This window comes from Sebastes fasciatus, chromosome 6, assembly GCF_043250625.1.
Source record: "Sebastes fasciatus isolate fSebFas1 chromosome 6, fSebFas1.pri, whole genome shotgun sequence".
Classification (NCBI taxonomy): Eukaryota; Metazoa; Chordata; class Actinopteri; order Perciformes; family Sebastidae; genus Sebastes; species Sebastes fasciatus.
In genome coordinates this window covers 18,497,955-18,519,414 of record NC_133800.1, presented here as the reverse complement: position 1 = coordinate 18,519,414, position 21,460 = coordinate 18,497,955, and the positions used below count along the sequence as shown (strand labels likewise).

The 21,460-nt window shown below is 39.5% G+C and overlaps 1 protein-coding gene across 3 annotated transcripts in view; it reads left to right on the top strand.

The window, feature by feature from the left end:
* The window catches only part of edil3a (EGF-like repeats and discoidin I-like domains 3a), a 127,698-nt gene that overhangs the window by 94,049 nt on the left and 12,189 nt on the right, over positions 1–21,460 (top strand). For 2 of the 3 annotated variants that reach the window (XM_074638226.1, XM_074638225.1), the window contains exon 9: positions 19,762–19,917. In XM_074638226.1, coding sequence (XP_074494327.1) covers positions 19,762–19,917 — 156 coding nt within the window. Of the gene's footprint in view, positions 1–19,761; positions 19,918–20,299; positions 20,937–21,460 lie in introns of those variants that run through there. The other variant, XM_074638227.1, reaches the window with a different exon arrangement.

Sequence of the window (21,460 nt, the reverse complement as noted above, 5' to 3'; positions counted from 1 at the left end):
ATCACATCTTATGTTGTGGGTGTGACTGATGGGGAATCCAGGTGTGCTATCCACTGACAAGATGAGGAAAACTAAACCACAGAGAACAAGTGCTCCATTCAGACGAGGACTGCACAATTCTTGTAAAAATTGGATCACGATTCTCAGGGAAAGCATTTATTTTCTTCTTTAACCAAAACAAATTATTGTTATTTACACTATTGCATATGTTTTCCTTCAAGGAAACAAAGGAAAGGGTATGGAGTTATATTAATACCAACACGGTCAACAACATTCTGATTCTGATTCTTCTGATTCTGATTCTGATTCTGATTCTGATTCTGATTCTGATTCTGATTCTGATTCTGGTTCTGAACATACCTCCTCATAAAAAAAAAAAAAAAACATTGCTATACCGATCTATCTATCCATCTACCAACAGTAGCACAAATGTTTTCTGGGAGTTTGAGGAAATAGGGTCAAAAAAACTTGCATGTCTACATGACCAAAACCAATCAGATGAGACGTGATGGAAGTATCCTCTGACAGATGCTTTAGTTTCAAAACACAGCAGTAAAGTTGAGAAGATGGATTGTTTCATACTAAACGTAAGTTGGATAACGCCTACTATAAAGTTAGTACAGTTTTAAATAGTTTGTGCCAAAGATGGAATAACAAATAGGATCTTGCATTGGGCAATTGGCGCCAACCATAATGGAACTGGACATAAGCATTCATGTATGCTACTTTTGCTAATAAAATTGATCATTCATTCATTGACCACACATTAATCAATCTGATATTGTGGTTTTCAGTTTTACAAGATTACATTTGAACACATCATGATAACATTATAACCTAATTTTTCTTCGCCCAATACTAATTTTTACTGAATAGAGTTTGAACGCATCATAATGTATGTCTGTACGTTAGCTGTTAGTGCCGTTATTTAGCCAAGCAGAACTGTGCTGCCCACCGGCTGCTAACAGCTAAAGTTACTAGCTCTCTTCCTGCTGATTTCAACACAGTGTTGTTGTTCTTAATGTGTTGACCCTTAATGACCTCACAGATAACTTTGTGGTTTATTTGATTTGTTGAGTGTTAGCGAAGTGGCAGTGGTAGTGGAATCTGTCAGCCTTTAAGTGCATTTGTTCCGCAGCAGGGACAAATTATGAGCACTTATTCTAAATATGCAACTCTCCAGAACAAATATAGCAGAATTGCTGTCCTTCAGAAATGAGGTTGTGTACTTGCCTGAATGGAGATCGTAGTCTTTTAACAATTAATCATGCAGCCCTAATTCAGAAACAGCTGGACTCACCATCATCTTTATTTTTTCTCAATCTCTCCTTTTGCTATGCTTTGATGTACAGGTTAGCACCACTGATGGGCTAGGTTGTTACATTGATACATAATTTTTGAGACTATTGTATTTAAATATCCGAAATGAAATTTCATATTGTTATATCAAACTTGATTATATGTAGATCTTGAATACATTTAATGTGGGTCTACTTTGTAATGACATGCTGATATTGATCTGAGACCAAGTTTGAGATCACCAAGCTCTGAGTTATTATTTTTATTAAACTATTGAGATTACAAATCTCTTTTCCAAGGGAGCCCTGGCCAAAATAGCAACACTACAATGTGTCAAACAACATTCGAAACGTCGAAACACATAACATAAAACACACAGTATCAACTCACAGAGGCATATGCCTAAGAAAACAGACAGGAGGAAACGGATCTAGCTAAGGAAGCAATTACAAATTCCAATTGAATTAGCCTCCAAACCCTTCACTTAATTTTTAAATGCACTAATTGGGATCAGCCTATCTAGCTGCAAATCTGTCTGCAAGTGGTTGAAGGCTGCAGTGGCAGACAACATAAAAGCCTGTTTGCCCATTTCAGTGTGAGCCTTAGGGACAGACAGTAGGAGGGTCATTTGAGCGCAAACAATAGTTACTAGTTTTAAGCGAGATATACACACAAAGATAAGAGGGGAGCAGACCAGGGCTGGACTTATAAATAAATATGTACCAGTGAGTGAGTTAAAGAAAAAGATATCCAACAGTAACACTGTTTATCCTTAAGAGACTGCAGAAAAATATTTCATAGGGAATGGATGCCTTTGGACACAGTAACTCCCAATAAATATGCAGACAGAAAACCAGTTTAGAATACTTTTAATTCATTGTATTATACTTTATATAAAGTGTATCCTTCTACAAATACACACTGCTCTCACTTCAATGTATTATTTGTAGTTGACATTTAAAGAGACAATTTCTTAAAGTAATCTGAGCATGTATGTAGTATTTGAGTTAAATATTGCATATATCTTCACTGATCCATTCAACATAGGCCGACTTGTAATTCTTTGACATGTAAAGATATAAGATTAATAGCTGGCTATGAGCTGGACATTGGCAGGTTGACAATGTGTTGTTATTCAAAATAAGTTGATCACAGGTCTGAAATTACATTCTCCTGAGGAACTTCAAGTATGTTTCCCTTATAAGCCTACAAATCCCTGTGGCAAAGCAAAAGAAATAAGAAATGGTCCTTGAGTTTGCTTTGGTGGGGTGCCAGCTACAAGATTAAACAAAATACTAACCCTTTAGTTAAGCCGCAGTAGAGTGGCTGGTTCCACTGCCCCCTAAGCTAGTGCTGACACTTCACTTCAAAAGAGATTTATCATTAAAAACACTTCATATTATACTGTATATATACTTTGCTGTTGTTTTATTTCATAAAAGGACATTTTCTTTTTCTGTTCCTGATCCAAACAAGCAATTTAGCTGCCACATACGACCATTGCCGTACTGTAGAGGTAGATACAAACAGTTGTTTGTCAGGTGCATGATGCATCATTCATGTTTTTATGTGTTGGTCTGCTTGACTGATAATCCCATTTTGCTGCAATACAAATTATTGAAGTGAGATGAACAGAGTGAAAACAATATCTTATTAGATAAAACAAACTGCATAATTTGCAGTTGAAAAAAAGGTAATAAATTGCAATAGATCTTGTTTAAAATCACAATAAGATCGTATCGTGACCAAAGTGTTATAATATCGTATCGTAGGGCCTCTGGTGATTCCCAACCTTAATATAGTGTATGTTTGTGGTAGAATAGTTCACAAGTGAAACAAACAGAACAGGTTCAAATTACTATCAGATGATTCAGATGTTCCACATAGTTGCAGCTCACGCCTTGTTTCACTTTATTTTTAGCCTCTTTTTTTCTCCCAATTTGGAAGGAGTTCTCTAGTAACTGCACTGCTATGTAGCTCCACTTTCAACAGTTTCCACTATTTGCCCAGTTCCAACCAGTGGGAGTCGCCAATGCAGCGACAAGAACGCGAACACGGCCAACTGTGTTTTTTGTATGAGCATAAACACATTAACATCAACACGTGCAATTTAACTCTGTCCAATAAAAACAGCCTCCCAAATTTCATAGAGCACATAACACATATCATATACATCTGTACAGTAAATAATGATGGGGTGTAGGTTTCCTTTAAATGACACCCCAACATGTAATGTACAAATGTCTTGTGTACACATTGATATGGTACAAAATGTGTCACTTCATTTGCAACTTGTTTAATTTATTTGTTGCCTGCAAAGGTTAGAAAACAAGCTATGAAAGTAATTCCGTTACGGTGGTTCATTTGTTATCCCCTGTCTCCAAGGTTTTCACACCCAATTATGTCCTTAAAGTGATAAATATGTGTGGAGTGTGGCTGTGGCACCCTGATAATCACCTCTGCCTCTGATGATGCACAGTGAGCTCAAACTTGGGTGTTCAAACTTTGAGAGAACTACAGTAGCCCCTCTGCAAATGGTAGATTGGTGCTAATGTGAAATTCAGCACACAGGTACAGTCATTGTCACACATCAGTCATTTAGGTACCTGACCAGGTAATTTAATGCCTCATTTCCACTGCATGGTTTCATTTTCCACTGCGGATATTTACCCCCTCAGTGTAGATGTGATTCTCAGCTGATAGTGATAACGATGCAGTGTGAAACTGCTGAGATATCCCCTTCACCATGACACTCTGACTCTTTTCATCGGCAACCAGAATAAGAATCAGATTAATTTGCCAAGTACGTGTGCACATACAAGGAATTTTTGGATTTTTTTGCATCTCTTTCAATGTATTTACACAGAAATAGAAATAACAGCATGTAAAGACAGCATGTACACAAGTGTACAAAAAAAGGTGTATATATGAATATTATATAAATATATATCAGATGTTCAAAATGGAGAATGTAACCAGAGAGGGAGAGCAGAAAACTGAATAAACAAACAAAACCCGAAAAACGTACTAGAGAGCGCAACACCGAGGCTGCCATTCGCGACGCCACAGAGGAACGTCTGCTCTTCGTCAATAGTGTACGTAGTATATGGCGTAGGGTATGGCATAGTTTGGCATGCTGCCATTTTTAAAAATCTGGGTCGAGTGAATAAAAAGATTGCGGTCGCTTCTCATAGCTTGGCTATTTAAATTTAATTTTGGCAGGTTTGTGCAGGATATCCCGTGTTGCAGTAGTGACAACTCTCTCTGACCAATCAGTGGTCTGCAGTGTTTTAACTCCACCTTCTAGTATCGGCTCAGCTCACTTGGAACCTTTGGTGATAGGGCTGCACGATTTTGAAAAAATACCTAATTATGAATATTTTGGCTGATATTGCAACTGCGATATGATTTGCAATATTAGAGGGAATGATCATTTTTACATCATTTTTCTCATTTTCATTGAAAAATATATATTAAAATGATTATGGTGTGATTTTTGCGGGGGTCTGTACCAAACAAGGATGTTTTCTTAAGTCTGTTGAATATAATGTGTAGGCCAGGAAATCTATGCAGCATGACAATATTTAATTTTAAATGGCATTTTGACACACATTTCGCCTTAAACTAGAATTGCGATTTTAACAAATATTGCGATTTGAAAATTGCAATTGCGATTTCGATAAAATTTTGATTAATTGTGCATCCCTATTTGGTGGTACCAAAAAAAGTACCAGGTACTATCCACAAATGTTGCTAATGGAAAGCAAAAAAAGAGCAAGTCGTGTTGAATAGAGCCGTTCCGTACCATGCAGTAGAAATGCGGCATAAGTCATCATAGATAAATAGATCAAAGACCTGCATGTTATGTATTTACATGCAGTTTTACTTGTGTTATCTGCATCTATGGAATGACACAAATTTCTTCGACACAAATTCTACGCTTCTACACTATTGACCTTGGAGTAATTTAATAATAACCATTTTGTACTTAAGTGAACAAAATTAGATTTTTACATTGTATTAGGCATTGATATTTAGATTGTATCGCTCTTACTGTTTGGTTTGATACAGGATTGGACCCAAAAGAAAACAACAAGCTGCAGGCAGGATTAGAATTTTTGTATCGAAGGCAGGGCAGGAAAATCTAAGGACCCCAGGATCTTGAATAAATGTAGACTACCATATGCAGAACAGAGCACACATAACAATTAAGCAAATGACTACTGCGAGAGTGGAGGTTTGCATAGGCGGATGCTGATGAGGTAAATAGTGGCAGCTTAGCAGCTAAGGCACTGCCTGCACATGGGGGGAAAAATGTCTCTGCTGGATCACACGCAACCAAGGAGAAGGCACAGTGGGCGTCTATAAACCCACACAGGAGAGAATAAGAAAAGTGGAGAGACATAAGTAAAGTGACCTATCACAGTCGCAGCTGTATCAAGCCTGCTGAGTGCTCCTGCCAGTGTTATTTCTCTAGCACCAGTTTAGCTGCATACATTTCTTTATTGCCAATATCATAGTTTGTTTCCACTGGTGACAGTTGGTTACAGAGGCATGTAAAGGATTGGTGTGTAATTATTGAGGAAATGGTGATACTCTCATACTGAATGACTCCCATGATGATCAGAGTGGATCAATACACAGTAGGAGCTATGATGACATTGAGCTCCACAGACACACTGTATTGGCCTCAGTGGTGCAGGTGAATAATGTGAATAGAGTGTAAGAATAGTTAATGATTCTGCCACAACAGCGTCGTTTTTTATTGGTAGAAGTTGGCAATCTTTGCAGCTGTGAGACAGAACTGGGTTGCAGCCATTTGTTTCCTGACTTTGCTGGTAAAATCCATCTGTACAGTACATGGCCACCAGAGATGATGAAGCCCAGCAAAGAGGTGGTCCAGACACTTTTTGGGTTTGACAAAATACGGATTCTGAGTCATGTTGAGCATGGGTTTTTCAAGGGGACCTGCAGAAAGTGATAGTGTCATTCCAGACACACAAAGACGAATCATTAGAACATGTCATGATGAACTTTTCGTTGAGTGCTTTGAACACAGCAGGAGGGTAGAGATCCTAGAAGGCGTCACTAGCTACTGTGTGGTTCCACTCATTGCCTTCATGAATAAATGTGAGCTGATTGGCTTGCACAAGCGAAGCTTTAAAATGAGATGAAAAGCACATGATGGTCGTTCTTGATAGTGTTTAAAACTCTATAATGAATGTATGAGAGAGAGATATGATCTTACCTATTAAAAAGAACCCAGTGTCAGCAGGCGAAGTGGAGGGATGGATGAACTTTGTAGTTAGTGCCCTCTCAGTGTATTTCTCCAAGGGTATCATTTTTGGTGCTGCAAACGAGTCGACCTATCTTCATACAACGGTCGTATGATATCTTATGAAAAGTTATTCCTTATTTTTCGTGCATTTTCTTCCGAATGTCCAGCACACATCAATTTCCGTTTAGGAAACAAAACTACTTAGTTAGGTTTTGGAAAATATCATGGTTTAGGTTAAAATAACATTGGCATATGGAAATGTGGAAGTTACGTGACAGAAACTACTTAGTTAGGTTTAAGAAAAGATTGACTTGGTTAGGTTTAGGCAACAAAACTATTAAGTTATTATAGTGCATTATTTTTTTGGTATAGCTACGAGCTGTGTATGAGAGCAGCCAGAACGAGTACAGTCTGGGAGGAATGCCTGGCAGAATGGTATGATCTGTCATGGGCAAAAGATGTCACTCAATGTTTATTGACATGACAGATTTTCATACTCACGGAGCACTACAAAGGTTTGTGGGATCCCTCAAGGTCATGAATATACTAACGTAGCATCTTCTGACATTTATCACAGTAGTACTGGCTTTTAACCAACTAAGAATCCAGAGAGAGAGATGTGAAAGTCCCTAAACATTGTTCATCCAAGGTACTGGCTTCCACTTGAATTTCTATAGATCGAGTAGGTTTGATCCATGGTCAAAAGCACTTCTTGGATCCACAGTCTACCAGCACCACGGGGGGTGGCACTGGTTATACCAGAGGAGACTGCAGCAGGCTGAATGTCAGAGAACAGTCTTGTCATGTTCAGTCTGGGCACAGTACAAGCTGCACTTCAGATGGATGCAACCCAACACTTGATCTGGGATCATCAATCTTGTACTGCCCAGCTGCGTTGGGTCACCTTCTCCTCATCTTGTGAGTGACAGTGCCTTTTCTTTCTCATTAGTCTGACACAAACAGTTGCAGGGCTGAAATACTGCAGCACAGCTAGCAGAGCACATACTGCACCGTAGATATATAGATAATATGCACATATGCAGTCTAACAGTAATGAGTGGCAGTGGAAGGTGAGGTACTGAATGTATGTATAGGGACATCAGTGATTCTCTCTGTTGGTCAGACGGGAGCACACAGGACCAAGGAGGAGACAGACAGGGACAGGTAAAAGTAGGCAGAGAGGCAGAAGACGAGGACACACTGAGAGAAATAAATGTTGCAGAGACTAAATATTAAATGAAACAAATCTTGCAAAATGTAATGTTAATGGATTCCACTTTTAAGTGTAGCTTTTACTGTGCTCACAATTCTTACAATTTGAAACAATAATAAGTTAGATCAAATAAATGTTACATTTACATAGTGGAGCGTACCATAGTGCTTGCAACCAATTACTTTGTCTTTATTTTATATACAGTAAGTACACAGACTTTCTTAATAAACTATGTACATTTTATCTTATAGATGTATCCGAACATTGAATTAATTTCAGAAATAGTAGTTTATGGAATAATTCCAACAGAAAATAAGAGTTTGATATCCTACATAGTGTGTTTAACCCTTGCATGGCAATAATGAGAAGTCTGTGGTCAAAAACTTGGTAAATTTGAATTACCAGAATTTCAATTATTTACTGCTAAAATGATGAATCGGTTTGAGCTAGGATACTGACACCGATACCTGGGCTTTGAGTATCAGACGATACTGAGTACCGATCCGATATCAGTGTTTCATTTATAAGCTATACGCCTCACTGTGTGGAAGACACTGGGATCATTCTTTTATGTGTAAGGCGACATCAGGCTTGACTTAAACATTGCTTTCCTAACTTTGTAAAACAAAATGTAACAAATAAATACATAGATTATTATTAAAATAATAAATTGTACACCAGCAACTTGGTAAAACATCTTCAAAATTAACAGGAATTACAATTCAGGTGTAAACCTTTTTAATGCAGCAACACATTTGTCAAATTAAATTAAAATTCCAGTATATAATGTATATGGTATATAAACATAGAATTGAATTGAATAGATCTGCCCCATTGTCACCGATATCCGATCCAATTTGAGTCAGTATTGGCCCGATATCTGATCAAGTGTATCGGTGCATCCCTAGTTTCAGCGTCAATCAGGTTCCTCTTTTATGTTTTATATGATTTTCATCATTTTCTTTGCTGCAATTGGCAGGAATTGTCTTAAAAGTGCTCATCACATTGTAAGTATTTAAATGTTTTATTTAATAGTGTAATTCGAAATGTCCTCGTGAATTACAATGGCGTGGATTAATATAATGTGGAAGTAAATTACCCCAGCTGTTAGCCGATGGAAGGCATCAATGCATGTTGACACTTCACATAGAGCATTGTCCCATGTGGAGTGGAGGCTAGAAGGAACAATAAGTAGACGTAATGCAAGATTGATTCCCGCTCAGTGCCTGTGAGCGTGCATTTGTTGTAATCAAACCGGGTATTATCATTACACCAATTTTGTCGAGCACAGCTTCCTAATCAAATCGCTACCTCAAATACAGCGCGGCTGACAACAAACTCCATTTCCTTTAATCAATAGAATTAGCTGGGTGTTTGTTTCATCCATCCACAGAGGAGAATGGCTTTAATTTGTCCCATTGAAACTCTCATCTCTTCTTGAGTGTTTATGCAGTGAAGATGAAGCGTGTCCTTTTTAAAGACTGAAAAGCTGCCTCCGAGAGAGTAAAGGCATTGTAGCATGAAAGGATTTAAGCGGGATTTTGATAATCTGTAATAGCAACGATCATGTCTATATTTCAAGAACAAAAGACGAGTGCTTTGTTAAAATTACTTGCATGGACAGTAAGAATTTATTGGGAACTTTCAAGGGTGAGACGTCTTCTGCGTCCTTCAAGCTTGATTCCCCCCCTCAATGGAAAACACAGTCCTCACGACCATGAATTGTTAGGCAGCATGCAGAGGCTATCCTCCTAAATCCAGCATTTTTATTGCTGTCATACTATATTGATCTGGTAGAACCGGATAAAAGCACATGTCCCTGCAGATCTGACTATTCAAAGTTCTAATCACATCAGAGATACATCTTTTATTCTACCAAGGCTGCTCAGCTTTTTATCTTTATTTGTCCTACTACTCTACACACCAAACTGGATCAATGTGAACGGCACCTGCAGCCAAGTTTTTTTTTCTTGCTGAACTAATTAAAGAAACAGAATGTTAGAGGGACAACGTCTCCGGGTGGTTTCTGTTGCAATCAGTGAGAAGCACACAACCATTTAGCCACAGCTGTGACGCTAGAGAAAAGTATGAAACGTCTGAACACTGGTTTTAGAGCATATACCTTCTAATCTGTCAGGCTGCATCTACGCTTCGGTGCATGTAAATTTTGTCTTGATTCAACCTTCACAGGAGTTACCGTGACAATATTAATCATCCAACACGTATAGGATTTACACATTCCCAACTGACGATTTATCAGTGTAAACAACACCAAGTTGCAGTCCTACATCAGATATACAGCTGTGTCTAATATATTAACTGCATCGCATCTTCTTCTTTTTTTCTCCACAATTTGTTGACAATATCTGAGCTATGGCACTGCACACTGATACGAAGCTCTGAAGCCAGGATAACAGATGTAACCATGACTGCAAATTGCTCAGCCAGCACTTGCTTTGGCAGATGTGCCAGCCCAGTTTCAGAGAGGCAAGATCAAATTTGCACCGTGTCGCCATGTACAGTCAGTGAGTGCATGATTATAAGACTTGGCAAGTTTTTTTTTGGATATGGAGGATCATATTAAAGGGGGACTGTTGTGTGTCATTATCACACTTCTGTGAAGAAGCCGGTCAGATGGGACCCGTCTTATACTGGATATCTAACTGCTGGCTACCCAGTTAGAGTCTCCTTCAGATTAAAAAAGAATACTCAAATTTGAATAGACATAAAAACAGTGTGTTGGTTCAAAAAATGTTGCCAGCAGCTATTTCCAATTCAATCATCTTGAGAACATTATCCAAGAATTCAAGGAGAATTTTAGAAAGAATCCGCACTAATTTGAAAACATGCTTGATGTAAATTTCATTAAGGCATTATCGTCAGAGCCTCATTTTAATCCTGTCCAATGTGGCTCTATTTTATTCAATTTCCAAGCTAGTATGCTGATTCAATTAGCTTCCAAATGAAGTTACGGGAGGGGATGGTAAATCTATCTGCTTCCCTGATTCAATTGGGTGGGTTTTAGTGTCCCCTCCCTCCAACGATAGCCTTAAATGTACAGGTTGGTCTGCTTGGGACCTGTGTAATGTTACTCTTTTGTTTTCATTATCCAAGGAAGCCATCTTATCCTTCAACACCGCATCCTGATCCTCATCTCGCTCTACCTCTGTCCCTCTCGCTCCCTCTCAGCTAACGTAGGAAGCATTTATCTGTTTTATCTCGGGATGAGTGATTCATGAGTCTGCAGCAGCGCCTGCTGTAATCGTGGGATCTGCAGGAATTGTCAGAAGCGGCGGCGCCAGTACTTAAATCAGTGCAGCAGAGATTGGGTCCGATGTGTTCTGCATGTGTATCTTATGGTTTCAGAATGTCTCTAAGCCGTCTCTTGACAAGCGGGGTATCCTTCGTTTAAATCAGACATCTTTACGTTATGCACCCAGGAGAGTGTGGACTGCACTTAAGCAGCGCTACTACATGCTGTCTCCTATAATATTATGATTAATTCAGAATAGTCCACAGCTAAGCTTTGTAGAAAACTGCACATTGATCAGTTTCAAGTATCATACTGCAAAGACCACTTATGGAGCATAAATATTATCTATTTTGCAATTTTATGGTTCCTTTTTTTATTGCGTGTGAAGCACACCGTGTGTTTCCGTGTGTGTGTGCACACGTGTGAGAATTCAATATGAATATTTTATATACCATGTGAGAAGCAGGAAAGGGGAGAGGAGCGATGATGAGCTGGAAGTGCAGCAGCCAGAGTCGTAAACGGTTTTATTTTTAACTCACCTATTTTGTAGGGCCTTTAAAAACCTGTATCCTCATTGTTAGAATGGGAACACCATATTTTAGATCATTAAATCATTTTACACTTGCTTAATATTCCAACAGAAAGACGTTTTTTTTTTCTCCCTCCAGCAGGAGTTACAGATTTGATTTCAGACAAGATCACACAGGGAGACGGACTACTTTAGATTTTATCAGTGAGTAAGTGTCCATCACATGTCTAGTCGCATTGAACATTAAACAGAGTGTGAAATCCCCCAAGTCCCTTCCTAGTGCAGCGTCACGGCTATTTTTTACGCATATGCATCTGAGTCCCTCACTTCACTCATGCACACATGGTATGCAACTCGCCGGTTCTTTAGATGCTCTTTTCTCCTTGCTGTAATTGCTCCAAATGATCCAGACCACCATGGTTGATTTCCTTCCTGTTCTTCTTGCCATGGCCAATTCCCTCCATTGGTTCATGCAACCATTTAGACTTAAATTGACATGCTGCACTGAAGCTCCATCTGCTTTATGGCCGTGTGCTCTGAGTGGCCTATTAGAGTCTCAGGTAGTAATGTTTGTTCTTTAATGCACTGACTTTGATGGACGGCTGCCTCTGTTGTGGAGGAAGGAATAGGAGTTAAATTTAAGTTTAATGGTCTAAATGTGCACTTTCTATTTTAAAGCACTCAAGTTATTATGTTTAATTATAGATGGAGAAAAAGATGTCAACGAAACAAAATGCTGACCGTGCAGGTGTTTGTGTTGCAAGCTGTTACAGGAGAAGGTTACTATTCTATACAGACTTGATTAAAAGATTAGCATTTATAATCATATGTAACACAGCCTCAATAATACTTGTAGTTTTGGGAAACGTTTCAATTATTTTACCAGTTCCACAATGGGCTTAAAAAAAACAGCATTTGTTAAGCCTGGGTAAATGAAAATTATGACTTACTGGTGGCACTAGATAAGAAACTGTCCAAGGTTTCTACCTGTTATAGGGATGTTTTTTCTTGGCACTGTTGTACCTAGAACATGCTCATGGGGGATCTGTTGTTGGGTCTCTAAATTATAGAGTACAGTCTAAACCTGCTCTATATGAAAAGCGTCTTGAGATAACTTCTGTTATGATTATACGCTATAAAAATAAATTAAAATTGAATTGAAACCACAGGATCAGCAAAATCAGAATTGATCCTGTGAGTGCTACAGGAATGAGTCTTAAAACACGAAAATGAGTTGGCATTTTAGCACCTCCGATTTCTTCGTCTTGAAGTCAATGGGTTTTTGGTTAGATGCCTGAAAAAATATCTGTGGTTAATACAAGCTTAAGAGATTTTAACGTTTTGTTCTACGATATAAAATACATCAGTAAATATCCCACTCATTAATTTTAAAGCTTTTATGTGTTTAAAAAAAGGCGGTTACTAACAAGTGGCTATAAATGAGACTACTAAACATCATCACACCGACTCGTCCACCTTTACAGCATCGTTGTGTATACTCGTGCTCATGCAACCGTGGTGTTGTTCGTTTGTAGTCTAGCATTTTTACTTCTAGCGATTACATTTATGCTTAAAAAATCGTAAAAGTGTGGTAAATTTGTGGAGATTATCTTATGGAACAAAACGCGTGAGTATCATAAACGTTTGTTTGCCACAGCGCTCGATGGAAAAATCCCATTGGCTTTTTGTCGAGTGAACCAGGGCGATTATAACTTCCGGATTGGCCTACAAAAATACGTCATCCCTGCAGCACTCTATTGATATCTGTTCTTGACCAAAGTAGTGGATGGATGGACCACTACACAGACAGCGGCATCCCTATAGAGCATTGCAGCTATCATGGCTAAAAATGTGTGACTGCACTGTGAGCATCCTGTTTTTGAAAAAGAGATTCATCCTGTCTTTGCAGATTGCCTGGGGTTATCTACATGCAGGTGCCATTCATTATGTGGTTAAGCATATTAGACATACTGTGAAGATGGGAATAAAATGTCAATATTTTTAGACGGAATAACACCGAATTTAGTTTTAGTTACATGAAACCTTTCTTCATGCAAGTGTGCTGGCAGAAGACCAGAGTGAAGAGGAGGAGGACATTCAATGCATAGCGATGTCCTTGCCATGTAAAACTGTTTGGCTTACAAATCGGTGTGCTTGCCACCATATTGCAATTCAGTGTGAGTCACCACACAGTGCTTTTCCCGTATTTATATCCCCGGCATTTTGGCTGTAAAATGTGCCCTGACCAGCCAGCCAGCTGACTCTCTTAATGTGCTGCCAAAACAAGTCGTCTTGCTCTGTAACAAAGACATCTATCGTCGTGTCAGGACAGCTCATTCCACGTGGAGATGTTTCTTTCAGCATTTTTGATTCACATTCCACATTTAGCACTTTCTAAAACAAGTCAAATTTCAAAAAAAGGGAGAAAATGTTTGAGTTCATGCTGGAATGTGGTCAGTGCCACACCGATCAAACCTGAGACAATATGATGCAGCCATGAGGGGACTTTCTCTCTGTGACATTGCGTTTACTATCTTCAATGCTCCTGAGTCACACTTCAGACTGTCTGCACACACACCTCCCTTTCTCTGTGTGAGCGCTCAGCAGGCATTTATACCTTCTGAAATCCCACCGCCCCCATGTGGAAACGCCGGTCACAAAAGGTGGCAGGAAGGAGATTCACTGTGTGTGTGTGTGTGTGTGTGTGTGTGTGTGTGTGTGTGTGTGTCTGCAGCATGTGTGTCCGAGCAATACTGGAATTTAAAAGAGGACTTGTATTTCACTGTGTGCCACATATAATCTAAGGCGACAACTACAGAAATTGGCAGTGATATTTATTCAGACTATCAAGCTATCCTAATTAAGTTATACATTTAAAAACAGGGCATCTACTCTGTTCCATATAATTAACTTGTAACCTGAGGCACACATAAAAAGCTGTCTGTTGTTTGTGTTTTACCATTATAAAGTAATACTTATCCATCAGGAGGGACATGCGGATTCATTTGTGGATTTTGAAGAGTTTCTTAGGTGTTACCAAACATGCTCAGTGCTGCCTCATGCTACAGGCTGCCTGAAGGTGTAAAGGTGTACCATCTCAAAATATTTAAATTTTGCCATCAGCAAGCTGTCGGCTCGTAAAAAACTTTTTTTTTTTTCTCTTTTTATTCATTTTGACCCGCAGCTATTTATAAGCAGTACATTACATTTCACATTTTAATAAGTCATTAGGGCTTCTTTGTCCAACAGGCTAAGTCTATGCAGGGCTACAGGCTGTTTGTTTTCTACAGTAATAAACAAAACAAACCAAATTAATGAATATGAGTTTCCATCTAATTTGTTCGAGCTGATGTTGTTGCTGAATAAGGCTGTAAATATGCCAAACCCTATTTCAGATTTGTTCCTTTTCACTTCCCTGGTACAATGTGCTTTCACACAGAAAAGGCCACACATGTCACGTAACAACCTCTCAAGCTCAGCAAGAATCATCCTCCTGGTTCATTCTCGAAGAATTGGCTCACCTCTGTGTGGAATGGCACATTTCTAAACTCAGAAAGGTGTCATGACACAAACAGGCTTTTCTTTGCACTCCGTAGAGAAGTGCTGTACTCAGTCAGCCGTCTGTCTGGAAATTGTCTGCCTTCAGCCTCATCCCTCGATTTTTTAGTCATTTTAGCTTTGCTTTTCGGGTTAAGGGGCTTTTCTGAAGCTTGTAGGTTTGCAGCAGCACAGAATAGTCTTCTTTGGCTTGTGGTATCCAACACTATGCTCAGATAGCAGGCAGATCTGACATCTCGTGGTAAAGTTCATGCAAATACGACTCCATTTCAGTCAGGTCACTTCTCCTATGGCCAAAAACACACTGACAGGCTGTGATAGCTCCCACCTTTCCCTCCATGTCAACCAAAGACATAACCTGTGAACATTCATTAAAGTTGTGGTGTTTGGTCTGTTTACTCTGTACACCACAGTGTAAATGAACATCGAAAAACACACTGTGACTGTAGACGGCTATCTTTGAAACCTAGCGTTTTCTATTCAGTGATAAACATAACAATATTAATCAAAACAAATATGTTGTCATTACATGTATACATATAGCCTGTATTGATGAATTACCTGTTGTAAATGAAGCTTTCAGAAATAGAAGAGTGACTGCATCAAATCTGTGCTCTATTATGCGCATCTCTTTCTCGATCATGATCTGTGTCAAACATTAGTAGTTTTCCATCTTTGTCATCAGGAGCTAGAACTTTCCAGTTGAACCACATTTAGTATTGTACTTCCATAAAGTTAGGAGGACTCACAAGAGATAGATTTAAAAAAAAAAAAATGTCCAAATTGAAGCAGCAGAGGTCACAATTTCTTGACTTTCAGTATTGGTCAAGCTCCAGAAATGCTGGATCCTACATTTCCCATAATGCAACTCAATGGCCTCTTTCATAAGACCCTCTCTATTTCCTAACTACCCACTTCTTTCAAACCCAACCCCTTCCACTTTTTGATGCAGACTATCTATCAGTGTTGTAGTCAAGACCACTTAAACCAGACGATGCGAGTCCCAGACTGCATGACGCACTTACGATAAAACGCGGAACATGCAAACCATATGCACTCCTCAAACTGATCTGAAAGATCCACATTCCCGTAAAAACACCCACAGAAAACAAATGAAGATTGCTCTTCACTCACCTCTTGTATTGCCATAATTATATAACAATTTAGTGATATCCGCACAATTGTGGTCTTGATTGGTCTTGAAATAAAATTCCGAGTCCTCTTTGTCTGGAACCGAGACAAGACCGAGACAAGACCGAGTAAAACTGCGGTTGATTCCTAGACGAGACCTTCAGAAATGATCTTTAGATGGGTCTCGAGACCAAGACCGAGCTTGAGTATGACAACACTGCTATCTATTAAAAATGTTGTCAACATGTTCTCTTCTTCAGGCATTTTATTTCATGTTAAGCAACAACTTGAGGTTTACATTGCAAAGATTTTTAGCATGTTTTGGTGTTTCAGTGTATGATTAAGTAAATGACCCGCTATGGGTTTCTCAAGACTTCCCGTAGAGAGAAGAGCAGTGAAACACGGTGTTTTTCAAGCTCTCTCCACAGCTTTAAGCTTTAATGATAGCTGCCCTGTTGTGGGCTTGATGGGCCGTAACACTGTCCTCCTCATTCCTCTGTGAGTTGTGGGCACGCGATTCTGAATCCTGCACTGTGACCTGGGAGAATATACAGAAAGTATGCATCACAAACACATACATATGTCCCACAGGCTTTTGAAGATTAAATGAGTCCTCAACACATACGGTTAAATTAGCACAGCTGGAGGGAGACTGTCAGCAGGTTGCTATGTATGCAAGTGCTGTATTCATAAAGAAGGAAACTGGGCCTTGTCGGGCTCCTTTATAAAGCTGCCTCTCACTGCATTAATCTCTTTATCCTGCGATGGCAAAGCCACTTCAAACAGGGACACAAGATTTACACTCCAACTCTCGCCTTAATGAGCAGGGGGAGATGAGTGTTTGTCTGGTAGAAGTGCACAAGTGTTGCCTCTTCGCATACTGCCATCAAAGAGAAGTACAAATAAGTAATTGACCCTCTCTCCCTTTTCAATGCGCGGCTGTATCGTTGGAGAAACTGGAGGCTTAGATTAGAGCCTCATGAATCTTATTTTTAATCTCAGACCCCAGCAAGCAGTGTCCTAAAATTGTTCCCGTGTTTTATTTCTTTGAAACATCTATGCCATGAGCGTTCATAGATTGCTACAAAGACGTCACGCACTCCTAGTTTGTCTGGGTTAGTAGGAGGGGATGGGGGTTGAGAGTGTGATGGAAGAAAAGAACAGAAGGTGGGGGCTGCAGGAGAGGACTTGCTTTAACAAGCTTATCTCGCTCCCTAATTCAGTTTGGGCCATCAAAGTGTTGAGAGTCGGCGTCGCTAGGGGCGGTTGTATTTTTTGACCGCTACCTGTGACAGCAATTACAGGTTCCCCTTCAAGCCTGCCTTTGTTTTGGTGGCAGACTTGACTGCTTTAGTAGAACGAGATTACCTCAGCGTTCTGCAACTGGAGCGCAATCAAAGCCTCACAATGCAAGGTGTCATGCCCCTCTAAATCAACCAAGCAGCCCCTGCCACTGTTTCCTTCTGGCCCCCCTTTATCCAGTGGGTTGCTGTGACATTATTGTAATTATAACAAAGCTGTTGTTTAAAGGTATTCATATACATTACAGGAAAATATCCCACTCTGCTGCCGCATTCAGTGACAGAAAAGAGCATTACTTTACACAAAAGCTGACGCGGAGGCTGCTTTCATTTGAAGGAGACTCTTCATGAATAGTGTATTCACAACAAATGGAGCATGCATATGAACTGTGCTGCATCTGCATAATTGCATACCTGTAAGTGTAAAATTATGTCTGCACGCAAACTTACTGTCCTACTTTCATTAGCTTAACATCTCCCAAATGGAGAACTGGGAGTTTATCCACTTGGATGCCTTTTGGAAAGCCAAAGAGTTCGCTTTGTGCTCGCTAAGGCATTGCTTTGTCTACATGTGTGTGTCAGGACCCAGGTCTATCTATGCCTGCTGCTTATGTACACAGCAGTGTGGTCTGCATTTAAGAAGACCCCTCTTAATACCCAGGGAGCAGTCCTTAATCTTAAAGTAGCTGGGAGGAAAGAGAAGCCGTGTTGAAACCTCCGAGTGAGCTCATTCACATCACTGCTCAGAAAAAAAATAAAATGGTTTTAGGGTCTGTAACATATTGCAGGCAATAAACGTGCAGCGCGATGTGCTGAGATGCACAGTGGTGTTCTGCAATGTGTCAAGACCGGGAGGTAGAAAGAGAACTGAGCCGTAACTCATGCATTCAGTTTGTTTGCTTATTTGTTTAATCTGCACGGGGCCCTATTTTGTTTTGTCGGAGCAGCGTGGCACGGTATATGTTGCCCTATGACCAGGCCAATTAGTGTGATGTATGGTGGCCTCAACGTTGTGTATATTCAGCAGAAGAAATAAATCTGCATACGTATGTTCCTCTCTCTCTCTCTCTCTCTCTCTCTCTTTCTCTTGCTCTCTCTGCGCTTCTAAATTTTGCCACTATCTTCCAGCGTGACAGCAAAATGCCAAGTCGCACCCTGTTTCTCATCCTGTATTAACTGTGAATGGGTGCTGCAGAGATGTATGTGATAAGTGAGACAGTTTTACTGTGACATTTAGGCTATTAGCATTTAAGGGTTGACAATGTAGAAGGCAGTGCTATCAATTATTGTCATCTTTTTTACACTTTAAAGAAAGTGAGTCACATAGGAAGTGTCACACCTTTAATTTGTCATATTTGTTTTATATGTATTTGTTGAAACAAAATAACACCAAACATTTGGTGTAATGACCCACAGGGATGTAAAATTATTCCTGCACTGTTTCCATTATGTGGAATGAACTTGTAACATTACTCAACACCCGCTGCTTTATGCTTATTAAAGCTCAGTGGGAGTGACTTGTTTAATAATATTACCCTTAATGTTCCATCACAGTAGGAGCTGTATTTCTGCTCTTCCCTGTATTGTTCACGTTAGTAGGCTACGCTTTCCTCTTAACTTTAGATCGTTCACATACATTATTCATTTCACATAATTAACATGGTGGAAAGAAAAAGAGCTCGACCTGTTTAAAACATTATTGCAGAGTATTTTCTCTGAAGCAGAGTGAGCCAGGTAAATGTGATGATGGAGCTATTGCATTTATTCTTGTTGTCCTGCATTTTGAGTTCATCTTAATTCGTTTTGAATCTCAACCCATTGGCGTTGTGTACTTTTCTAAATAATAGAGCATAATTGAATCCTAAAGTGTCAACATAAGTAACAGTTTGTGTGTTTACTGCCCTGGTATCCCTGCATCGTAAATTGTTTGCAACAAATGAGAACCTATTAAAAATTAACCCAAATGGAGCAGCCTGGATCTCAGAAGCTGCTGCGGCGTGCAAATTCTGTTTTGCTGAGGCAAGGTTGTGGACTTAGCCTTGTTGTTCAATATTCTGTGAATAATTGAAACTGACTTTTTGCACCCAGTGTCTTTATGCAGTAAATCCTCTGATGCCATCAAAAGAAGAAGATGCTGACTAGATTGTGGATCTCTGACACTTCTCAACTGTCATCCTCTGTGTTTCTTTCCTCTCTCAGGTGGACTTGCTTGTGCCTACGAAGGTCACAGGTATCATCACCCAGGGAGCTAAAGACTTTGGCCATGTCCAGTTTGTTGGCTCTTACAAACTGGCATACAGTAATGATGGAGAGCGGTGGAAAATATATCAAGATGAGAAACAGGGAAAAGACAAGGTAAGAATAAGAAGCTTTCACAGCCCATAATCACCACAATCAATCACAAATCACAGTGTTAAGCCCAGTCTACCAACATATTAACTGACAAGACTGTTAATCAGACATCTTTATTGTCAAGTACACATAGTGAAAAATACTGTGGAATCATAAATGCCTGTCCATGGGAACTGTGTGTACTGAAAGTTTTGAATTATATATCACATCACGAAGGAAAGGTGCATTCTGGGTAGAGAGAGTTAACAGAAAAACAGGATAAGGAAGGACAGAAACCTGAAGCAGACAAAAACACAAAGCTGCAAATGTCAAAAGGTTTTTTCGTATTAAGTGTGAAAATGTCCATTTCAGGACATGTCTGCTTCTCCTTTCCACTTCCCTTTAGCATCTCCTTATCTGCGGCTCAAACTGAGCTTGCCCGGTCTGTCCTACTGCCTCGCTCTGGTTTGGGATCAGATAAGACCGTGCTGTCAACCTGGCCTGACCGATGCTATGCTGAAAATCTTGTTTACGGCCCTTCAACAGAGTACATGTCCATTCCAATCGCCCACGACAACAGAGACGGAGCCGGGCTGCAGCAGCCTCTCTGCTGCTATCAGGAGAGCTGCAGGCACAGTGTTCCCACTAAAGCTGAAGCTCCTTGTCTTTCAGAGACTGGTGGCAAGAGAGGTGGTGTTTACTTTCTTTCTCTCTGAGAGATAAGCCCAACTTCTTCTGCTTATTCATGCACTGGTGATGTGTTGACTATAGTAAATCAAGAAACTGAAATCTAATAGAATTTGTCCACACATTTTGCACAAAGCAAACACTGTAGAGGTGCTTCAAATCACTCACAGTATTATAAACTGAGTCATGATAGATCTACAATATAGTCTAATGTATGATCCGTTCAGTTCTAATCTACAGTGTAGTTTAAATCTTCGTCTATGTCTTGAACATAATTTCAAAGTATTTACGATCATCTAAAGAATGCTTTAGAGCAGTGTTTCCCAAACTTTTCTTCTGGGACTCACTTTTTAAAATTACAAACCATTACGACCCAATTCACAACAGGCCTTATATCTATAAATCGTGAGAAGAGCGAATTTGTCTGTAAATGAACGTTCCTGACCATTTTTACTGCCATGTCCGCATCACCTCACATTATCTTGAATAGGTAAACCAGTCATTTCAAAGAGATACGTTTGATAAATCCCAACTTCGTTTTGTGCACGTTATTGAAAACATATATGCATGTTAAAAACTTTATAAACAAGACCAAATATTTTAGGCGATAACAGAATGTACGCTAGCCTTTCATATTAGATTCACTGTTATAAATTGGCTACAATTATCAGAACAATACAAACATTCAGGCTCCCTCATGTGGCTCAAAGGTGTACTGCAGATATAAATGTTAAATAAAACACTACGGAAGAAATTCTGCAAATTTATTCGGTGACCCTAATAAAATCTCCTGCGACCCAGTGGGTCTCGACCCAGTCTTTGGGAATGACTGGTCTAGGGTGTAATAATTATTTGTGGAAGACATTTTTATGAATAAATA